The sequence below is a fragment of the Rhipicephalus sanguineus genome, chromosome 4 (assembly GCF_013339695.2).
Source record: "Rhipicephalus sanguineus isolate Rsan-2018 chromosome 4, BIME_Rsan_1.4, whole genome shotgun sequence".
Classification (NCBI taxonomy): domain Eukaryota; kingdom Metazoa; phylum Arthropoda; class Arachnida; order Ixodida; family Ixodidae; genus Rhipicephalus; species Rhipicephalus sanguineus.
Genome location: NC_051179.1, coordinates 89963777 through 89981055, shown reverse-complemented (window position 1 = coordinate 89981055; position 17279 = coordinate 89963777). Strand labels below are relative to the sequence as shown.

At 47.7% G+C, this 17279-nt stretch overlaps 1 protein-coding gene across 1 annotated transcript in view; it reads right to left on the bottom strand.

The window, feature by feature from the left end:
- Positions 1-13060, bottom strand: part of LOC119391386 (ATP-binding cassette sub-family A member 17) — a 41798-nt gene extending 28738 nt beyond the window's left edge. The window contains exons 1-7 of the mRNA XM_049415269.1: positions 13043-13060; positions 12788-12905; positions 11557-11711; positions 10357-10512; positions 9390-9609; positions 5616-5868; positions 5043-5095 (exon numbers count right to left, since the gene is read on the bottom strand). Coding sequence (XP_049271226.1) covers positions 5043-5095; positions 5616-5868; positions 9390-9609; positions 10357-10512; positions 11557-11711; positions 12788-12905; positions 13043-13060 — 973 coding nt within the window. The remainder of the gene's footprint in view (positions 1-5042; positions 5096-5615; positions 5869-9389; positions 9610-10356; positions 10513-11556; positions 11712-12787; positions 12906-13042) is intronic.
- Positions 13061-17279: the final 4219 nt, after the last annotated feature.

Sequence of the window (17279 nt, the reverse complement as noted above, 5' to 3'; positions counted from 1 at the left end):
GAGAGGGCGTCGGTGGCTGCGGCGGCGTCTGGCGACGGTACTGCGGCGATGTGGCGTCTTGACGGGGGCGTGGAGGAGGAGCATAACGGCGGGCTGCAGCAGCATAGCTAATAGCTTGCGGCTGCGGCTCTGCTAGCTGAGGCGCGCCGAGTGAATGCTGGATCTCCTGGCGCACGACGTCGGCGATGGACTCTACTTGAGGTTGCGACGAAGGTAGAAGTTTTCGCAACTCCTCTTGCACGATTGCTCGAATGGTCTCACGCAGGTCGGCGGGTCCTAGGGCTTGAACGTCGGCGTAGCTTGAAGCCGAGAAGCTGCGGTTGTGTTGCCGCGTTCGCATGCATCTCAAGCGTTTTCTCTATCGTGGAAGCCTCCGATGCAAATTCAGCGACCATCTTCGGCGGGTTCCTTATCAATCCAGCGAAGAGTTCCAGTTCGACACCCCGCATGAGGAACCTCGCTTTCTTCTCTTCGGGCATACTTGGGTCGGCGTGTCGAAACAGGCGATTCATCTCTTCCGTGTAGATGGCAATATTTTCCTTGGGCAGCTGCACACGGGTCTCCAGCATAGCCGCGGCCCGTTCCTTGCGGACCACGCTCGTGAACGTGCTAAGGAACGTCGTCCGAAAGAGATCCCATGTTTGTAGGGCGGATTCTCGGTTCTCGAACCACGTCCTCGCGGCGTCTTCAAGGTAGAAGTATACGTGGCGCAGCTTGTCCTCGCAGTTCCAGTTATTAAATGTTGAGACCCTTTCGAAGGTCTCGAGCCAAGTCTCGGGGTCTTCACATGGCGAACCACGGAACGTCGGCGGCTCCCTGGGTGGCTGCATCACGATCGCCGTAGGGGGCACTGCGTCAGTCATCGTCCCTGTTGTCTTCGTTGCCGTGGCTTTTGGCTTGTCCGGTAGGAGTCCGTATTCTGGTGGGAGACCTTGCTGTCTGCGGCTGGATCGCTGGTCAGCGGTGGCACCGGAGTCCCCTTGACGGTGTGGGCTTGGCTCACGGTTGGAGGGGGGTGTTCGGTGCATGGACGGGGACGCACCTCCACCAGATGTCACGTGGTCGTGACGTCGACGAAGACAGCAGTCAGCACGTCCGAGATGAAACTGTTTATTTGGCCGAACTTGTGGCCGGGAAACTGAAAGTCAAACTACAGCAATACGCTGATAGCGGCGAACAGATCGTCGACCGTCGATCAACTGACAAGCAGTCAAGCGCGTCGGCTTTTATACAGGCGCTATCGAACTTTCCAGCGATATCGCTGTTCGCGGCGTTATCTCTCGACAAAGCTGGAACATTCTCGTGCGGCGCGCAATCTTAACGGATTGTTCCAAAACAATCGCGAAGCTTCCTACACATCACGGCGAGGCCTGCACAGCGCGTTGCCCACAGTCTTTGTGGGTGAAGCTTCAACTCATGAAATATAAGGCTCGCGGCAATATACACACCCTTTACCGCTGGACGGACTCAGAGACGGCAGGTGATAATAAGCGTTTCTTCATTACCAGCGACATGGCGCTGGGAGCCCGACGGGCGCACTTGAAAGTCGTCGGCGAGCTCGCTCGCTTCTTATATTTGCGCAGGGAGAACCTTGCCCTTCCGCTGTTTGCTCGCGCGGTTTTCTCGTGGTGAGGGGAAGAGGAATGTTTCAAGCTTTCACCGTGATGTCCGCGCTGATGTTACGGAGCGTACGAAAGTCACTCGAGCTCAAGGGACGCGGCTAAACGACCAAACAGAAGATGAGCGCGAACTATCAAGTGTCACAGCTCTACACTTGAAGCACGCTAGTTTCCTTCGCTGCTTCGGCCGCCTTTGCAATAGGAGCGCTGTTCAAACTGAGAGTATCCATTGGCGAGCCTCACTTCGTATAGCATTAATTTCTTGCTATCGCATTCATTGCTTCGCCCTTGCGGCGAAACTGTGACTTTTTTTTTAGTCTCCCTACTCACCCCACTGCGCACCCATTACTCACACCATTCAATTGCCCCGCTACTAGCCTGTGAGTACTGAGGCACATACGGGCTATGAGTTTTTCGGGAACACACATAACGTCGACGCCGACAAGAGTAAGGCAATACAAGCTTCGCTTAAGTAAACGCGTTATAGAGTTCGAGGAGTCTCGTTAGCACATGTAATATTGCGTGGCAGAATTCTGTTTCTTCTTTATTTCACTGGTAGTCCACGCGGATCTGCCCTATTAGTGGAGCACGCAGGAAAGAAAAAAAAATATCAGGAGAGGGAAAAATAACAACTGATCAGTTCTTCCAGTTTGCGAAGCTGGACGACTGGCAAAGCTGCTAAGCACACGGTACCAAGGTGATACAGATTTTCGACATAGCCGATCGCACACCCTGCAACTAAATCCCCAAAATTTGTCCAGAAAGTCCGTTTTGAATTCAGAGTATGCGCCTTTAAAATGTCTCATTTGAGATGCGTCTTGTGTGGCTTGCCGCATGCGCTTGGCGTTTACTGCACGATCTTAATTGGTGTTTGTCCTCCGTCTGTTCCGTGTTCCCTTCTTGATATTTGTGGACAAGAGTATAAGGGTTTGCCCAAATTCTGGGGCACATAAATTGTTGCGCACACACTACGCACGTGCCCTAGTCATATAAAGCCTCGCTGTACAAAAAAGTGGCGCCACTCTTGAATCGATATCGGCGGCATCCCTCTTTGATGGGTGATGTGTGTCAATATCGGCCAAGCTTAATTACGGCTCAGCGAGCGAAAGTGTTTTGTTGTGCCCTGACCTACTCTCTTCGAACGGAGTGAGGTGAGCCAACGACTCCAATCGGAAAGATGGTTAACAACCTGGCAACGCATACCACCACTAAATAGAGTACTTGTCTGCTCCCACTAGCCACCCACCAGGCCATTGATGGGCAATTTGTGCTCTTGATCATGGCTGTGGTGGAAATGCTTAAGTTTTAGCACCCTAAATATTTGTATGTTTTGTCTGTTGGTTCTTTGAAGCATGAGAAGAAAATGACGCGTGTATGATGTCAAGAAGGATTCCTTTTCGCGCATTACATTTCGCTCTCGTTAACTTCATGCTATGTTGGAAGTATGTTGATAACATACTATGCCTGCAAGTTAAAGCTCCTTGTGCTATCCATTCGAATTTCTCCCCGTGCATAGGTGCCAACATTGATAGGATCATCATCGTCATCAAAATTACTTCTATTAATGCTTGCTAGTAATGGCATCGAGCTCGTGGCCATTCTTCCAAAGTTAAAATTAACCACTTTCACTGGGAAAACACACAATGTCTGGTTTTGTGGGTTCGTCCTGTGTAGTTCTTCCCTTTTGTCTCGTTTTTGCGCGCTGTTTATTACTATGCGGAAGAACATATGGATGCGCAGAAACAGGACGGAATAGTTTACGTTATAGCAGTCTAGACATCGTGAAAGCAAGTTTGTTTTTGACTTTTGTATTGGCGTACCTAATAGATACTGTTGGGTTAGTTGGCGTGTGTGTGCCCATATGTTTTGACGGGATTTGGACAGCGCAGGCTCCCTTCCCAGGCATATCACCCCTGAAAGTAGCCGAGTGGCGGGCCGGGGTACGCCTGTGCCGATTTTGTGAAACCGGCGGGTATCTGGTGGCACGTGGATTCGAACCCACGACCTCCCGCAGCCGAAGCGGACACTCAACCACGAGGCCACAGTTAAGGGTGACACTAATGCTTGACTTAGGTGCCCCGCCACGGTGGTCTAGTGGTTATGGCACTCGACTGCTGACGCGAAAGGCGCGGGATCGAATCCCGGCCGCTGCGGCTGCATTTTCGGTGGAGGCGAAAATGTTTCAGGCCGTGTACTTTGCTTTAGGTGCACGTTAAAGAACCCCAGGTGGTCGAAATTTCCGGAGCCCTCCACTACGGCGTCTCTCATAATCATATGGTGGTTTTGGGACGTTAAATCCCAGATATTATTATTAATGCTTGACTTAGGTCTGTGGTGGTTGCACTCTCACGTGGGTGGTTGCACTCTCACGTGGGCGCTCGTGTGCCCCAGTGTATTCCTTGGGTTAACTGTGTGTTTCATCGTACAGCCGAAGCTGATCTCAGAAATTCTTCCTAACTTTCCGCGTACAAACGGTATGCTTCCCTCGTGGCGGTTCGTTACAGCGATAAGCAGACGCAGCTGGTATCGCTTGTGCCGCAAGTAACAGGTGCGTCATCGCGCAGCCACCACCATCGTCGCTGCCCTGTTACCTCCTAAGCGGCAGTCCATCTGGCCAAATACCATGGTTGTTTGCATGCTCAAAGTTAGGGAGCCCTGCAATTATGGCGCGCATTGGCACGCAAACGAGCATGTTACGTGGTACATTTTTGTATTTTGCGGCCATCTGTAGTAAGCCGAAAAATACAAATACGTAACAGATAGAAAGTTAGAAACTGTCTAACCAGATGTTTTGCGAACCGATCTACAACTTTCTCAGTGGAATTTCTTGCCCAGCTTCCTTGCTTCAAAGGTTGGTTTAAGTAATCTTGCTTAATTAAGAAATTAAGCGGAACACACAAAATAGTGACTTACTCCATGCGATGTTCAGCAATATGCATTTGACCGCGTTGTCGCGGAGTACGTCGGCATATTTTTAAACTCTGGCTAGAGTTAGCTGGGGCACCCTGTATAGTGCGTCTATTAATTGAAAAACCAACCGTCCCTTTAGGCAACGCCAAGTAGAGCACAAGCGAGAGCCTATGCTCTCACGTGAATCCACTTTGCCGTTCTCAGTGTGCCGCAGCGCTCTTTCCCCATCACCCCTGAAGCTTTCTGCTCCTAAACCGACGTGGCACTACATCCGGGATCGGCCCACTACATCCGGGATCGGCCCACCTTTGGCCAGGCGACAATGTCGGAAATTTACGTGGCTTATGACGCTCTTAGTGACGTCCCAACATGACGAGATTGATGATGTCACGTGACATTTTGGTTCGTGACTTTTCAGCATCACTCGTGTTGACGCCCACCACGCGAAATTTTTTTTAAAATCTTGAGATATACAGGGCTTTAGAATTAGTAGCCAATATGAAAAGCACTCACCTTTATTCAACCATGCGCCCATCTCCTTTTCGCTCAGCTCGCTTAGGTTGATCCTGACAAAGGTGAAAAAAGAATACGTTTTTTTTTCATTTTATGTAAGTATGCGTTACGGCTCAATGCAATGCACCAAATTACAGCGCATCAAAGACATTTTTTTTCTTTACACTCGTTTAGAAGTCTCTATGAGCGTTCTCCTCTGCAGAACGTGTATGCTACGTGTAACCTTGTTCCTTAATTGCGGTACATGAATTGTCTTTTCATTCCGCATTTGTACCACTAATACGATTTAAGAAACATTTACTGGTCATTCACTGATCACCGATTTCGTTTCGTTTTTTGCGTTCTTCACTCTCGATTTTGTATTCTCTTCTCCCCCCCCCCCCCCCGCGCCTTATTTTTCCCCCAGTGCTACAAACGCATGAAATGCTGGTTCAATTTGCGTGTACACCACAAAGTAACGGCGAATGCGACACTACGGGATAGTCAGTGGTTAAGCAACGGCTTACAGTAATGCACTAGCCACAGCATAGCAAATAGACTCGGCTTCGCTTTGAAGCACAGTCGCAGCCTCACCTGACGAACAGCTCTTCCAAAGTGGTGGCCGCAACGGAAATGCTCTCAATGCCCAACGAGCGAGATGCTCGTTCGAGTGAAGCGAACATGACGTCCAAGCCCTCGGTTCCGACCACGTTGAGGTCGATGTCCACCTCGTCCTGGCGAAATTCCTTCACCTCGGCTGCGGGCGCCGTGTGTTTGATTATCTTCATCACTTCCGTCGAATTGTACGGCGCCTGGCTCCTGTTAATGACGAGCTGGTAGCCAGGACCTGGTGTCGCCGATGAACACAAATAATGCCGTGTTGTCATGAAAGAAAACCAAAACAAAAAAACAAACAAACATAGCAGACTAATGCTACGCAAGTACTGCTTGTCCTGACGCTTTCAAGGCGTTCACAAGATCAGTAAGCATTACTGTGGGAATTGCTGCAATTGTTGGTGTTGAATGCTTTCGCATCAGATAGGTGTGAAATAACTCTAGGGTTTTACGCGTCGGAATCACAGTTCGATTAAGGGAGGCGCCGTGGTGAGTGACTCCAGATTACTTTGACCACCTGAGGTACCTTGTCGTGAGCATCAATCTGCTGACACGGCTGTTTTTGCGTGTCGCCCCCATCGAAAAGCAGCAGCCGCAATAGCAGTGGTTATTTACCCCTACGCGTTGAACGTTTCTTGCTTTTTGCGGTTATTGTTTCCACTTGCATTGAATCCTAGCGATTCGGTATTGCCCTACCATCTCCAAACTTTCATGTCCGCTTGAAACTGACAGTGTGACTGCACTCACATTAGAAGGCCCTTAAATCACCCAGTTCAGTGTCGCAGTTGTGCACGAGCCTACAAGGAACATGCAGCAGCGAGAATTTTTCGAAATGGCGCTGTAACAGCAAAGTCACACGCGTTTGCTGATGGAAATGTGGCCCTCGCTCGTTTCGCTTTCTCCTTCGCTACTTTCCATTAGAATTCATTTGCATTAATAAAGTTTTTAATTCATTCATTCTTCATTCGTTGGTTGGCATTGTCGGACGAATGGAGCGTCGGATGACATTGTCATACACAGAAGTTGTTCCTAGAAGAACTTTCTTTTAGAGTCTTTGTGAATACATGTAAAGGTCACTGCGAGAACAAGTGTTACGTGTTACGACGACAGTTACTCAAGAGTAAATCACACAGCGTACACAATGAACAGCATATAAAATGAAGAAAGACAATATGAAAATTTTAACCGGCACACACTGGTTACCGGATGAGTGCTTCTAGAACAGGCACGTTATTCAGTAATAAGGTGATGTCTAACTTTCTTTTTTTTGTTTTATCGCGCGCTACCCGGTTTTCTCAAAGTTTCCTCTCCGTCGGTTGGTACTTACAATATGCAGCGATCTTACACTTTCCGCTTTAGGGACAGCGGTAAGTTAGAGGCCATGATATAGAATGTCGGCCGTACGCGCACCATCCCATACTTATTCTTCGGTTAATCTTTCTCCTTCCTTTCTGAGGTTGAACGTCCCAAAACCACGATATGATTATGACAGACGTCGTAGTGGAGGGCTCCGGAAATTTCGACCGCCTGGGGTTCTTTAACGTGCACCTAAATCTAAGTACACGGGCCTCAAACATTTTCGCCTCCATCGAAAATGCAGCCGCCGCGGCCGGGATTCGATCCCGCGACCTTCGGGTCAGCAGTAGAGCGCCATAACCACTACACCACCGTGGCGGGGCGCTTCGGTAAATCATTTGCTTGACAAGGCTACCTTATAAGTAATTAAACTAAATGTACTGTACGTACTACTGAACAGATTGTAGGGTGCGGTTTGCAATCGGAAACTCGTTGTCTCACCCAAATATTCAACGCCATCTTCTGCATATTTACCTTTAACCCTACCACTACGCTTTCTCGGCTAAGGCGTTCATTTTTTTTTCAATTTCATCACAATTTCTGGACACCACGACGTCGTCTGTAAACCATAAGTTGCAGATATATTCGGTAATCTTTCGTGCTATTACTCACCGATCTAGTCGTTTAAGTGCATGCTTCTTCAAAGCACGCTGCAAAGAACTTCGCGAATATCGAAAACTGCGACTAAGACCCCTTTCTTGGTCACATTTTTTTTTGCTTGCTTAATGGAGGAGAGCAGCCGTGAAAGCTTTGTAGATGTTGGTTGTGGTATTCACATATGCCTCAATTACCCTTTAGCGATACCGCGCCTACAAAACTGCTGGAATCGCTACCGAGCCGGATGGCTTCTCGTAGTCTATGAAAGCTTATGAATTGGTCTGTTGCAAGAGATAGCACGAGAGAAGGACGAATCAGAGAAGAAGCAGGGGTTGCCGGTATCCTTCTTGCTATCAAGGCAAAAGCACGTGTACCTGGGCGGATCACGTTATGCGCAGGAAAGATCATGGATGTTCACTTAGAGAGCGGCGAAATGAATACCAAAGGACGGGTTATGGAGCCGAGGGCGGCAGAGGTTAGGTGGGGAATTGAAATTAAAATCACACCATCTCCCCCTGAACGGGACCATGAGGCGATGCGAAGCAGCGTTTCGGCATGTAGAGCCCGCGTTTCAGAGGAGGAGTGGAGAGAGGGGGAAAGGGAAAGTGGAGAAGGGGAGGGGAGTGGGGGAGGAGAGAGAGGGGGAAAGGGGAAATGGGAGAAGGGAAGGAGAGAGCGAGAAGGGGAGAGGGTGAGGGGAAATGGGAAGTGGAGAGGGGGAGAGGGGATTGGAGAGGGAGAGGGGGTGTGTGGAGAGGGCTTGCGCATGCGCAGTAAGGGTGGTCACGCCGCACACCACCGCCACCACCACCACCGGATTGAACTCCGCTATAAGATGCTTCACATCTAAAAGTGCGCTGGTATTCAACGAAATCAGCTCGCCCAGTGGAGGGTAAAGTGGAAATTGGGAACGGCATTCGTATCACAATGGACGTAGAACAAAGCGTTCGTCCTGCAATGGTCATCGGGCAGGCTGTTGCTGATGATGGTGATGATGAAGCCATTGTCCTACCTTAAATAAATGTATTGATACTTCGCTTTTTCAGTTATGCGTTGAAAGCACGGTGGTTGACATGAAACCTTCTTAGTGGAGAAGTATTAAGTTGTGTGCAAGACACTGTTTCTCGTTGAATTCATTTTTATTAACGTACTTTGCATTTTATACAAAGTTGACACAATCTATGACACCACGGTGGTGCGGGATTGAAAAGCTGGTGACTGATTATTGTGCGTATGAAGGTGTACTGTTTGTCTGAGATGCGTCTCTCGCGATCCGAGATCGGTACTCACAAATTCTATAATTAACTAAATGCCTCATATTTGAGTCAAAATGGTAGCAATGAGAATCGTAATAAAAAAAAAAGAGATTTGAAATACGTATGACTTTGCATAAATTGATTGCAGCGGTGAAAAGGCATTTCAAGTAGCTTAATTTATTATTGTGCCCGTCCAGGTAAAATTCAGTGTAAATGGCGTCATTAAATTTCCTAGATACCCAACCCCGTTTCAAGCAGCAGTAGAGAGCAACAGGGAGCATAACAAATGACCCACAGTACAAAACTAAACAATGCCTGCCGATTCGCATAGGCGTACAGGCGGGGCGCATTCCTTTCAGGAATATTTTGAAGCTGTCGTGAAGTCTTTCATGCGCGAGTTAACATAATCGTCGTTTTCTACGATGACGTTAATAAGTATAGTGAGTCATATACAGAAACATGACGGTTCGCATTAAAATATGGCGCGCTTGCGCCCCGATTCGAGCATGGCCTAGTGTCAGCGTTATCCGATTGGTTGTCTGACGTTCCGCACCGAAGTTTTTTCTAATGAAGGCTGGCGATCCGGAACAAAGCACCCTTCCGTATGCGATCACAGTGAGTCGATCGGCAAGCACGTCGGCCTCCTGCAGGTCGTGGGTGCTAAGGACCACAGCGCACGTCTGGCGAAGGTCCAGCAGCAGGTCCCATACGTCACCCCTGTTCTCGGGGTCGATGCCTGCCGTAGGCTCGTCCATGAGGATCACCTGTGCGTGGTCAACACTGGAGCTTTTGACGTAGTCATTTGGACTTGAGCCACTGCCGCTCCTGCTTAATGGAATCTTAGATTGTCTAAAGTGATTATGAGCTAGTAATATACGTCCTTGAGGCCATCTCTTGGCCGAACTTCTGGGCTGATATTGGTTGCGATGGTTTGGTTACTTTAACGTAAAGCGCGAGCGGACGACGGAGCAAAAATGTAGGACGATAAACAGGTTCACTTGTCCAAAACCTTTCCGTTGTCAGTAAGGGTTTTCCGGTTCTCTTGCTCCACCCTTGTCCATGTGCACTTAGCGTTAAAATGAACAGTTACCAACTCGCCCAATCTGCCATCCTCTTGATTTGGTTAGTACGAAAAAAGAAACCGCAGTGTTGCATCTGAGGTGAATTTTATAGGCAATCAATAAAGACCAGACGGTTTAAAGCACAATACGAGAGGAAGCGAATATTTACCAAGCTGGCATATTAGTTAAGTAGGTTGATTCGTAATAGACATCAAAACACACAATCTTCCACATCCCCTTCATCACCTACACGAACGAGATTTTGAGATATTCGTTCTTGGAACGAGCAAAATAACATTGGCAACGCGAAACTTAAGGTTGTATTTTGAACGAATAAACTCTTACTCCCTATGTGTTGACTTTCTTTAACACGACGAAACACAAACGGGACGTAGGGTAGCATGATGTACGACCACAAGGAACGCTCTATGGCAGGGTGGTTTTGCTTACCTTGGGTCGCGAGACGACGGCAATGGCGACGCTGAGCCTCTTGATCACGCCTCCGGACAAATGGCTCGGCAACGCATATTGACAGTCTGTCAGGTAAAGGTCGTCGAGCACTTCCTCGGCTCGCTGCTTGATGAGCGAGTACGGAACGCCCTTGAGCTGCGCAGAATATCGATGCCACAAAAGAATGTGGCAGCGAAGTTTGACAGCAAATATAACATCAAACGTGTGTTGCATGGTGCAAGAACTGGCGCGCGTCACGTTTGGGGAGCTGTAAAATTGAAGTTCGTAATGATTCAAGTGAACCGCAGTGAACAAAAAGGCGTATCCGAGGCTGTTGTGTTACGTACCTATTACACGTTTCCGCGATGGACGAACAAGTTATGCATTATGAATTACTCACTCAGGTCATTTGCTGTTTATTTTGATAAAAGAAATGGTTGCTTAGACCCATTCAGTGCTGCCGTGATTGCGTCAATCAAGGCTGCGCTCAAACGTCATGGCGCAGAGAATGCACAGATAAGCTAAAACGAAGCATTTAGAAACGTGATATGTACTGGCGAACTTGGGTAACACACAGCGCCAGTCTACCAACGTTGTTCTATTTCTGAATGAAGTCTTCGGGCTGCAAATGGCAGCTGTCACGAGTGACCTGTGAGGCCGTGTATCTGACGCGGCGTTGGGCTCATTGTTTATGCATGTTAATATCTTGTGGAAGAGCATGCTAGAGTTGTTGGTGAGTTCTTTGTTTTCTGACACGAAATCTCTAATTATATTTCGCACGAGGTTTAATTATGAGGCGAAGTCCGCCGCGGTGGTGTAGCGGTTACGGTGCTCGGCTGCTGACCTGAAGGTCGCGGGTTCGATACCGGCCGCGGCGGTCGCATTTCGATAGAGGCGTAATGCTGGAGGCCCGTGTAATGTGCGATGTCGGTGTACGTTAAACAACACCAGTAGGCCAAATTTCCGGAGCCCTCCACTACGGCGTCCCTCATCATATCGTAGTTTTGGGACGTATACAACCCCAAAGTTATTATAATTATGAGGCGAACATGAGCTGAATTCGAATCTAATCACAAGAATAATCGAATCATTTCTCATAGACGCAGAATGCAATTGCGAAGAAGCAGTATCATCGAGGACAATAACTCAATATCTTATCAGTATTATTGAGAACAGTTATCTTGGACAATACAGTCGTACCAGTCCGAAATAGATAAGGTGTTCGGAGACAGTGAGGTCGGTGAAGAACACGTCGTCCTGCTGACAGAAGCTGATGTTCTTGCGGGCCATGGATGGATGGGTAGCTACGTCATAGCCACACACCTGGGCAAAACCTTTCGTGGGGCTCACAATGCCTGCGCAGGTGTGAAAGCAAAGCGGACCGTCGGCGTAAACGAAAGGGCGAAAATTAAGATTACAGCGCGCGTGAACACGTGCGTAATGACTGCATCGTTGAAGTCTTCGAAACGTAATCACAAAGCACCTTACATTTGATTACGAGCAACAGGTCACATAGTTATACCGACAAGTCGGTAATTGTGCGGTCATGTACAACCGCCAGTTTCAGAGGGGGAAAACCTTAGAATAGGGCAACAGTGAAACTACAAGCACTTCCTTTTCTGCTTGTACCGCATCACACTTTCCTTGTTATCATGGTAGAAGGTAGTTAAATATCCAATAGTAGCATCGTGAACATCAACAATAAATGGCAAGGTGCATGTTTGTTACCATGTGCTCTACGATTGTGCAATTAATTGAAATGCTTCCGCCTAATTTCGACGCTTGAGCGTATGTAGGACGTAACTTCATTATGAACTACGATAACACGTATAGGGGATTCGTGCGAAGTTTATGTAATCCTGTTAACGTCTCATTTACACGTGTTACAACCTCCCTAAAAACAAAAAATACTTATATAAAGAAACGTGGGAAGAGTGGACTTCTGAAAGTTCTAAAAGTTGCGAGGTAGGTTATAAAAGGCCACCTGTCCGTGATTGCGCATTATGCATTCCAAATGCACTCGCAGTCGTGCTATAATTAATGAAACACTAAGCTTGCTTACGGCGACTCTCAACACTGCTTTAAACCCGTGAATAATATTTCCGCATGACGTTTGTCGAATTCACTGTTCGTTCTTAGCGTCCATGCTTGCTACATTACATTAAAGTGGAGTTGGGCGAAAAAAATGCAATTTAAATTAAAAAAAAATATCTATGCCCTGCCTGCACCACCGAAGTATCGCAGGCCAAAATCGGTAAATCAGATAAAAGATCAATATGTACTAAAATTTCGATTAAGAGAGAGAAAATAAGAAAGTAAAAAATAAAAAATTTGATCCCACCACTTAGCGAAACCACCTCCAAGGGAAATATTCTCCAGATTACATCATGCTTGCTACAGTGCCAGTGAGCTAAAATGAAAGCGTCCACACCTGCCAATGTCTTGAGTATCGTGGTCTTTCCTGCTGCATTGTGACCGAGGATGACGGTGATTTGCTTGTCGAGAATCTTGAAGTCCACGGAGTCGAGCGCTATCAAGTTGCCGAAGTTCTGCGCAGCAAGAAATCGCGTTATAGTTCGCTGCTCAAAGTGTGAAAGTTGACAAACCTACTGTGCCACGCTTGTGTTCACACAGAGTGCCTAGGTAAATTTACTTATTGGCCATGACATGATAAACATGCATGTGCCAAATATAACGCGACCATATCCTTGTCAGCAGGGGAACTGATCGCGACCCCCCGTCGCAGCGCTCACCATGGTCACCGCCCGAACACTGGCCACCACTAAAGCAGTATCGGGTGGTTCTTCATGGTGAGTGCGCGGTCTCTTGTACTTGGACCGGACGCTGCTCACGTTCTGCTCGGTGGGAATCCAGTAGCTGATCTGCAAGGCGTATCGATGAGGCACTGAGAACAACATCTTATTCTAGAAAGCCGACTTTCTATGGGTAGTCATGGACGTCTTGAGAAAGGACAGCGGGTCAGCCTAACGCTACACCGAAAATGCATTCTATAGTTCTACAGACGAGATGAAGGCAACTGAACAGATAGCATCACGGCAGTTATACCAGTCTACGTAGAGATTTTGAAATTTAGGATTATGAAAACTAGACTCCTGAAAGGCTCGATCCCCTTCAGCATTTTTACGTAAGCGTTTTGCTGCAAACAATGTAATTCGTGCGTTAATTCATGCGATTATTTAGCTAGCGTGAAACTTTCTTCTAGCTGCTTCTGCGTAAACATTCACCGAACCATCAGGTAATTTACCTCCCCTCACATTCGAGTATGTTAAAAGAGCGTTCGAACTATGGATGCTATGCATAACCGAAGTTAAGGCAGAAACTCTGTTGTGCATAGAAGTATCCTCTTGATTTTCTCAAAGTTTAACACAAACAAATGCTCAGTGACGACGCACTAACGAAAGCCCAACTCCCTTCTTTGTAAAGTTTCTGCTTAATCCGACATTCCGTACGCTAGGCATATGGGAGAAACGTACTTGAAACAAGAAATAGAAAGGCCGCGGCGTCTTGCTGTTCCAGGGAAGGACTACGGACAGGTACCATATGAGAAAGAGCATCAGGACGAAGCTCTCTGCCATCGTGGTGACCACGTAGCCGATGGTGATGCTGTCCAAGCCGAAGGCAAACGTCCAGAAGATATCCCAGTCAGCAGTTCCTGAAAGAAAGCAAGCTCAAAGTATCCGCTTCCGATACATGTTACACGATTACAACATAGGGTGGATCCGACGTTATCAAGGAAGAATGACACTGACACTTATCAATATATCGCGAACAGCTAAAAACTCCGCGTACTTTGCTGGAAGAACGCTAATTCAATAGAATCACGAGGCAAACATCTGCATTACCGCTAAAAGCTTACGATAGCCTGAAATTTATCAGGATCGTATAGCTCTCTGCCATCGCGGCTTTCGTTTTAACGAAGTTATCGCTATATAATTTACCATGCAGCTATCCCATTTTAGCGCGTAGTAGAAATTTGCCATACATGCCATTATTGCATCAAATGCAGAGGAACTTGAGTGATTAGATTCAGACTATACAATTCACAAAAGAAGTTGAATATATTTACTAATTATCGTTGGTATTATTTTGCTTGCTCTCTGCCCTGTGTGTTGCGCTATGTTACCCCCGACAAGGAATTAACTGGGTCCTCGAATGTCAGTAAGCTTATCTGCAGATTACGACGGAGAAAATAGCGCAATACAATGACTTTTCTTGACGCATTCAAGACCCTTCCAAATTCCGTAATATTTGAATTCCGCCATTAGGGCTAGAGAAGTATATTGACGATGATATGGTACAACCACGCAACCCCTATCAAAACAAGTGCACTTAATCTCGAATCTAGTTCCGCACTTGTCTAATGACGAGGACCATGACAAACCAGCAGTGAGTGCATTCTTGCGGCCAGCATGCGATGTCAAAGGTGAGAGATACGGCGTTTCTTGTCGTTAATTTTTGCAAGTGTTTCCAGCTCCGGCAACTTATGGCGACCTGAAACGCAGATACTTGCTGCCTATAGAGTTCAATATTAAATTCTGGACTGGCTGCGAAAACTTCGCGAGAAACAGGGCAGAAAAAGAGAGGAGATTAAGCGCAGCGCTGTGGTTTGTCTCCTCTGTGACTTCAATTGCCAAATCCACTGCACGATTATGAAGCAAGCCGTAGCGGGGAAATCCAAGATAATTTTTACCACGCGAGTTTCTCCTGAAATGCACTTTGATCTAAGCACACGAGTGTTTATGCATTTTGTCCCCGTCGAAATGCGGCAGCCATGACCGGGAATCGAGCCCGCGTCCTCGAACAGAGCTGTTCAATTAGCCCCTGAGCTACCACGGTGGGTGGTCTACACAGTTGAAGCAGCATCAATCACTGAAGCGTGGAAAACATTTTCAGAGCAATATTATACAATCCGCGCTGCCTTCAAATGTGGCGCGTCTGGTTTCGGGTGCCCGTTGCAGTGACGCCTTGCGTAAGGTGCTGCTAATTTATCGCGATTGATAACTTATCACAGCGACACTGTAAACTACGTGTAATGAACTCACCATCAAAGTCAACCGCGATGCCTATCATCTTGAGCATCCAGTAAGTGCCAAGACAGGGAGTGTAAGACGAGTAGTACTTTGTCAACTCCGACGTGAACACGTAACGTGCCAACGAGGGTGCGGGGCCATCGATGATCATCAGCGGCCCGGCCAGGGTCAGGATCACCCAGTAGAACACGCCAAACATGATCGCCATGCTTGCTGTGAGATGGTTACGAGCACATTTGAAGCGTTAGCATTTTTGCTCCGCGCACGATCTAGCCTCGTTACTTCAGTCAACACCCGTCAAGCATGATAGAGGCGTTGCGCTTTCGTTGCGCAAGTGTGTGGGCTCGATCCCGGCAAACGCAGTGATTCGGAGCACGAATAGAGTACATGTTATATAACCACGAGTGGTGAAAACAAACCCTACGGTGTGCTTCATAGTCAGGTATAATTCTTCTAGGATGCTTCAACCCCCTGAAAGCGCGGAATGCGTTAGTATTTTTATTAATTTAACTATTTATCATTGCGCAGCCTGCAAGGATGCTGTCGTTCCAATAGACGACCGCGTGCTCCGAGTGCTTAACTGAAAACGGTTTATGATAGAAGTATGCAGCTTTATTTCCCGAAAGTGGCCGCTGCGGACTCTAGGAAGAGTGAAATGATTCGAATAAACATAGGCTGCCTGGCGTTCTTGAATGCGCACGTAACGCACTTAGGCCACACTAGCGCACTTGTATCACGCGCCCGTGAGAACATAGCGCGGCGGCGGGGCGGTCGGGAATAAATACACTAAGCTGAAAAACCTACCACCACTATGCTACAGGTGGATGTAAGAACCGTACTGGTATTCGCATCACTCCAATGCAACGTTATTTGCTCACGTTTTATCCAAATTCGATGAGCAAAACAAGCCATTGTGTTCGTACTGTTAATGAAAATGGTGGCGACGAGCAGTGCTTGGAACGACAGCATCACGGAGAACATCAAGAACACGAACAGAAGCAACGTCACGTTGGCACCCTGCAAGTACGCGTGGTCGGTTGCAGGCCCTCTACTTGGCAGCACGGTCATACAGAACACGGGGACGAGAGACTGGAGCAATGTAAGCACCACTCCGGTGATGACGTGACCCAGGGTACTCTGAAGACTAGACAAGCCCATGATCATCTGCAGATCCTGCAAATACATTTAGACGACACTATACACCTAGGTATCGCTTGTACTTGATCGACGCCGTAACTTCACTTTAACGCCTCTAGAAGAGGAAGACAAGGAGAAAACACTACTTGCTATGCTATCGTCTGGCACTCGCCTCTATAGCTGGTCAGCTACGAGTCCTCACCGAATGCTTGTCTCAGTGTTCAATGGACACTGCCATGTGAATTGTGGCGATTTGGGCCCGTTCGTTGTGCACCAGAAACGATTTTTAGCGCAGGACACAGGGACACAAAAGAAGACTGGAAACGATATACGAGCGCTAAATACCAACAAAGGTTTGAACAAACAGTTGTCCTTTCTCAAAAAATAATGCCGCATGTGCGGCGGTGATGTGTACCGCATAACCACATGTGGTGTTCAATAAACATTTTCTGGTGGTTAGCGCCCGTACATTGTCTCCTGTGTTTTGTGCCTGTGTTTCCTGCGCTACAAATAGTTTCTGGTCATTTGAATGTTAGTTGAATGGGTTGGTGGCATGAGCCGGTGGGTTCATGATCGTGTTTGGAGGCGGGGGGTAAATGTTGAGCAGCGCCTACTGCGGCTATCATCCCTCTTATCTGCTCACACGGGGGCGGAGTGGCGCATTAGCCCGCCATTCCGTTCCACGGCTATCCGGTAAAGGCAATGTTCGCGCTCGCAGGAGCCAAAGTTAGCACG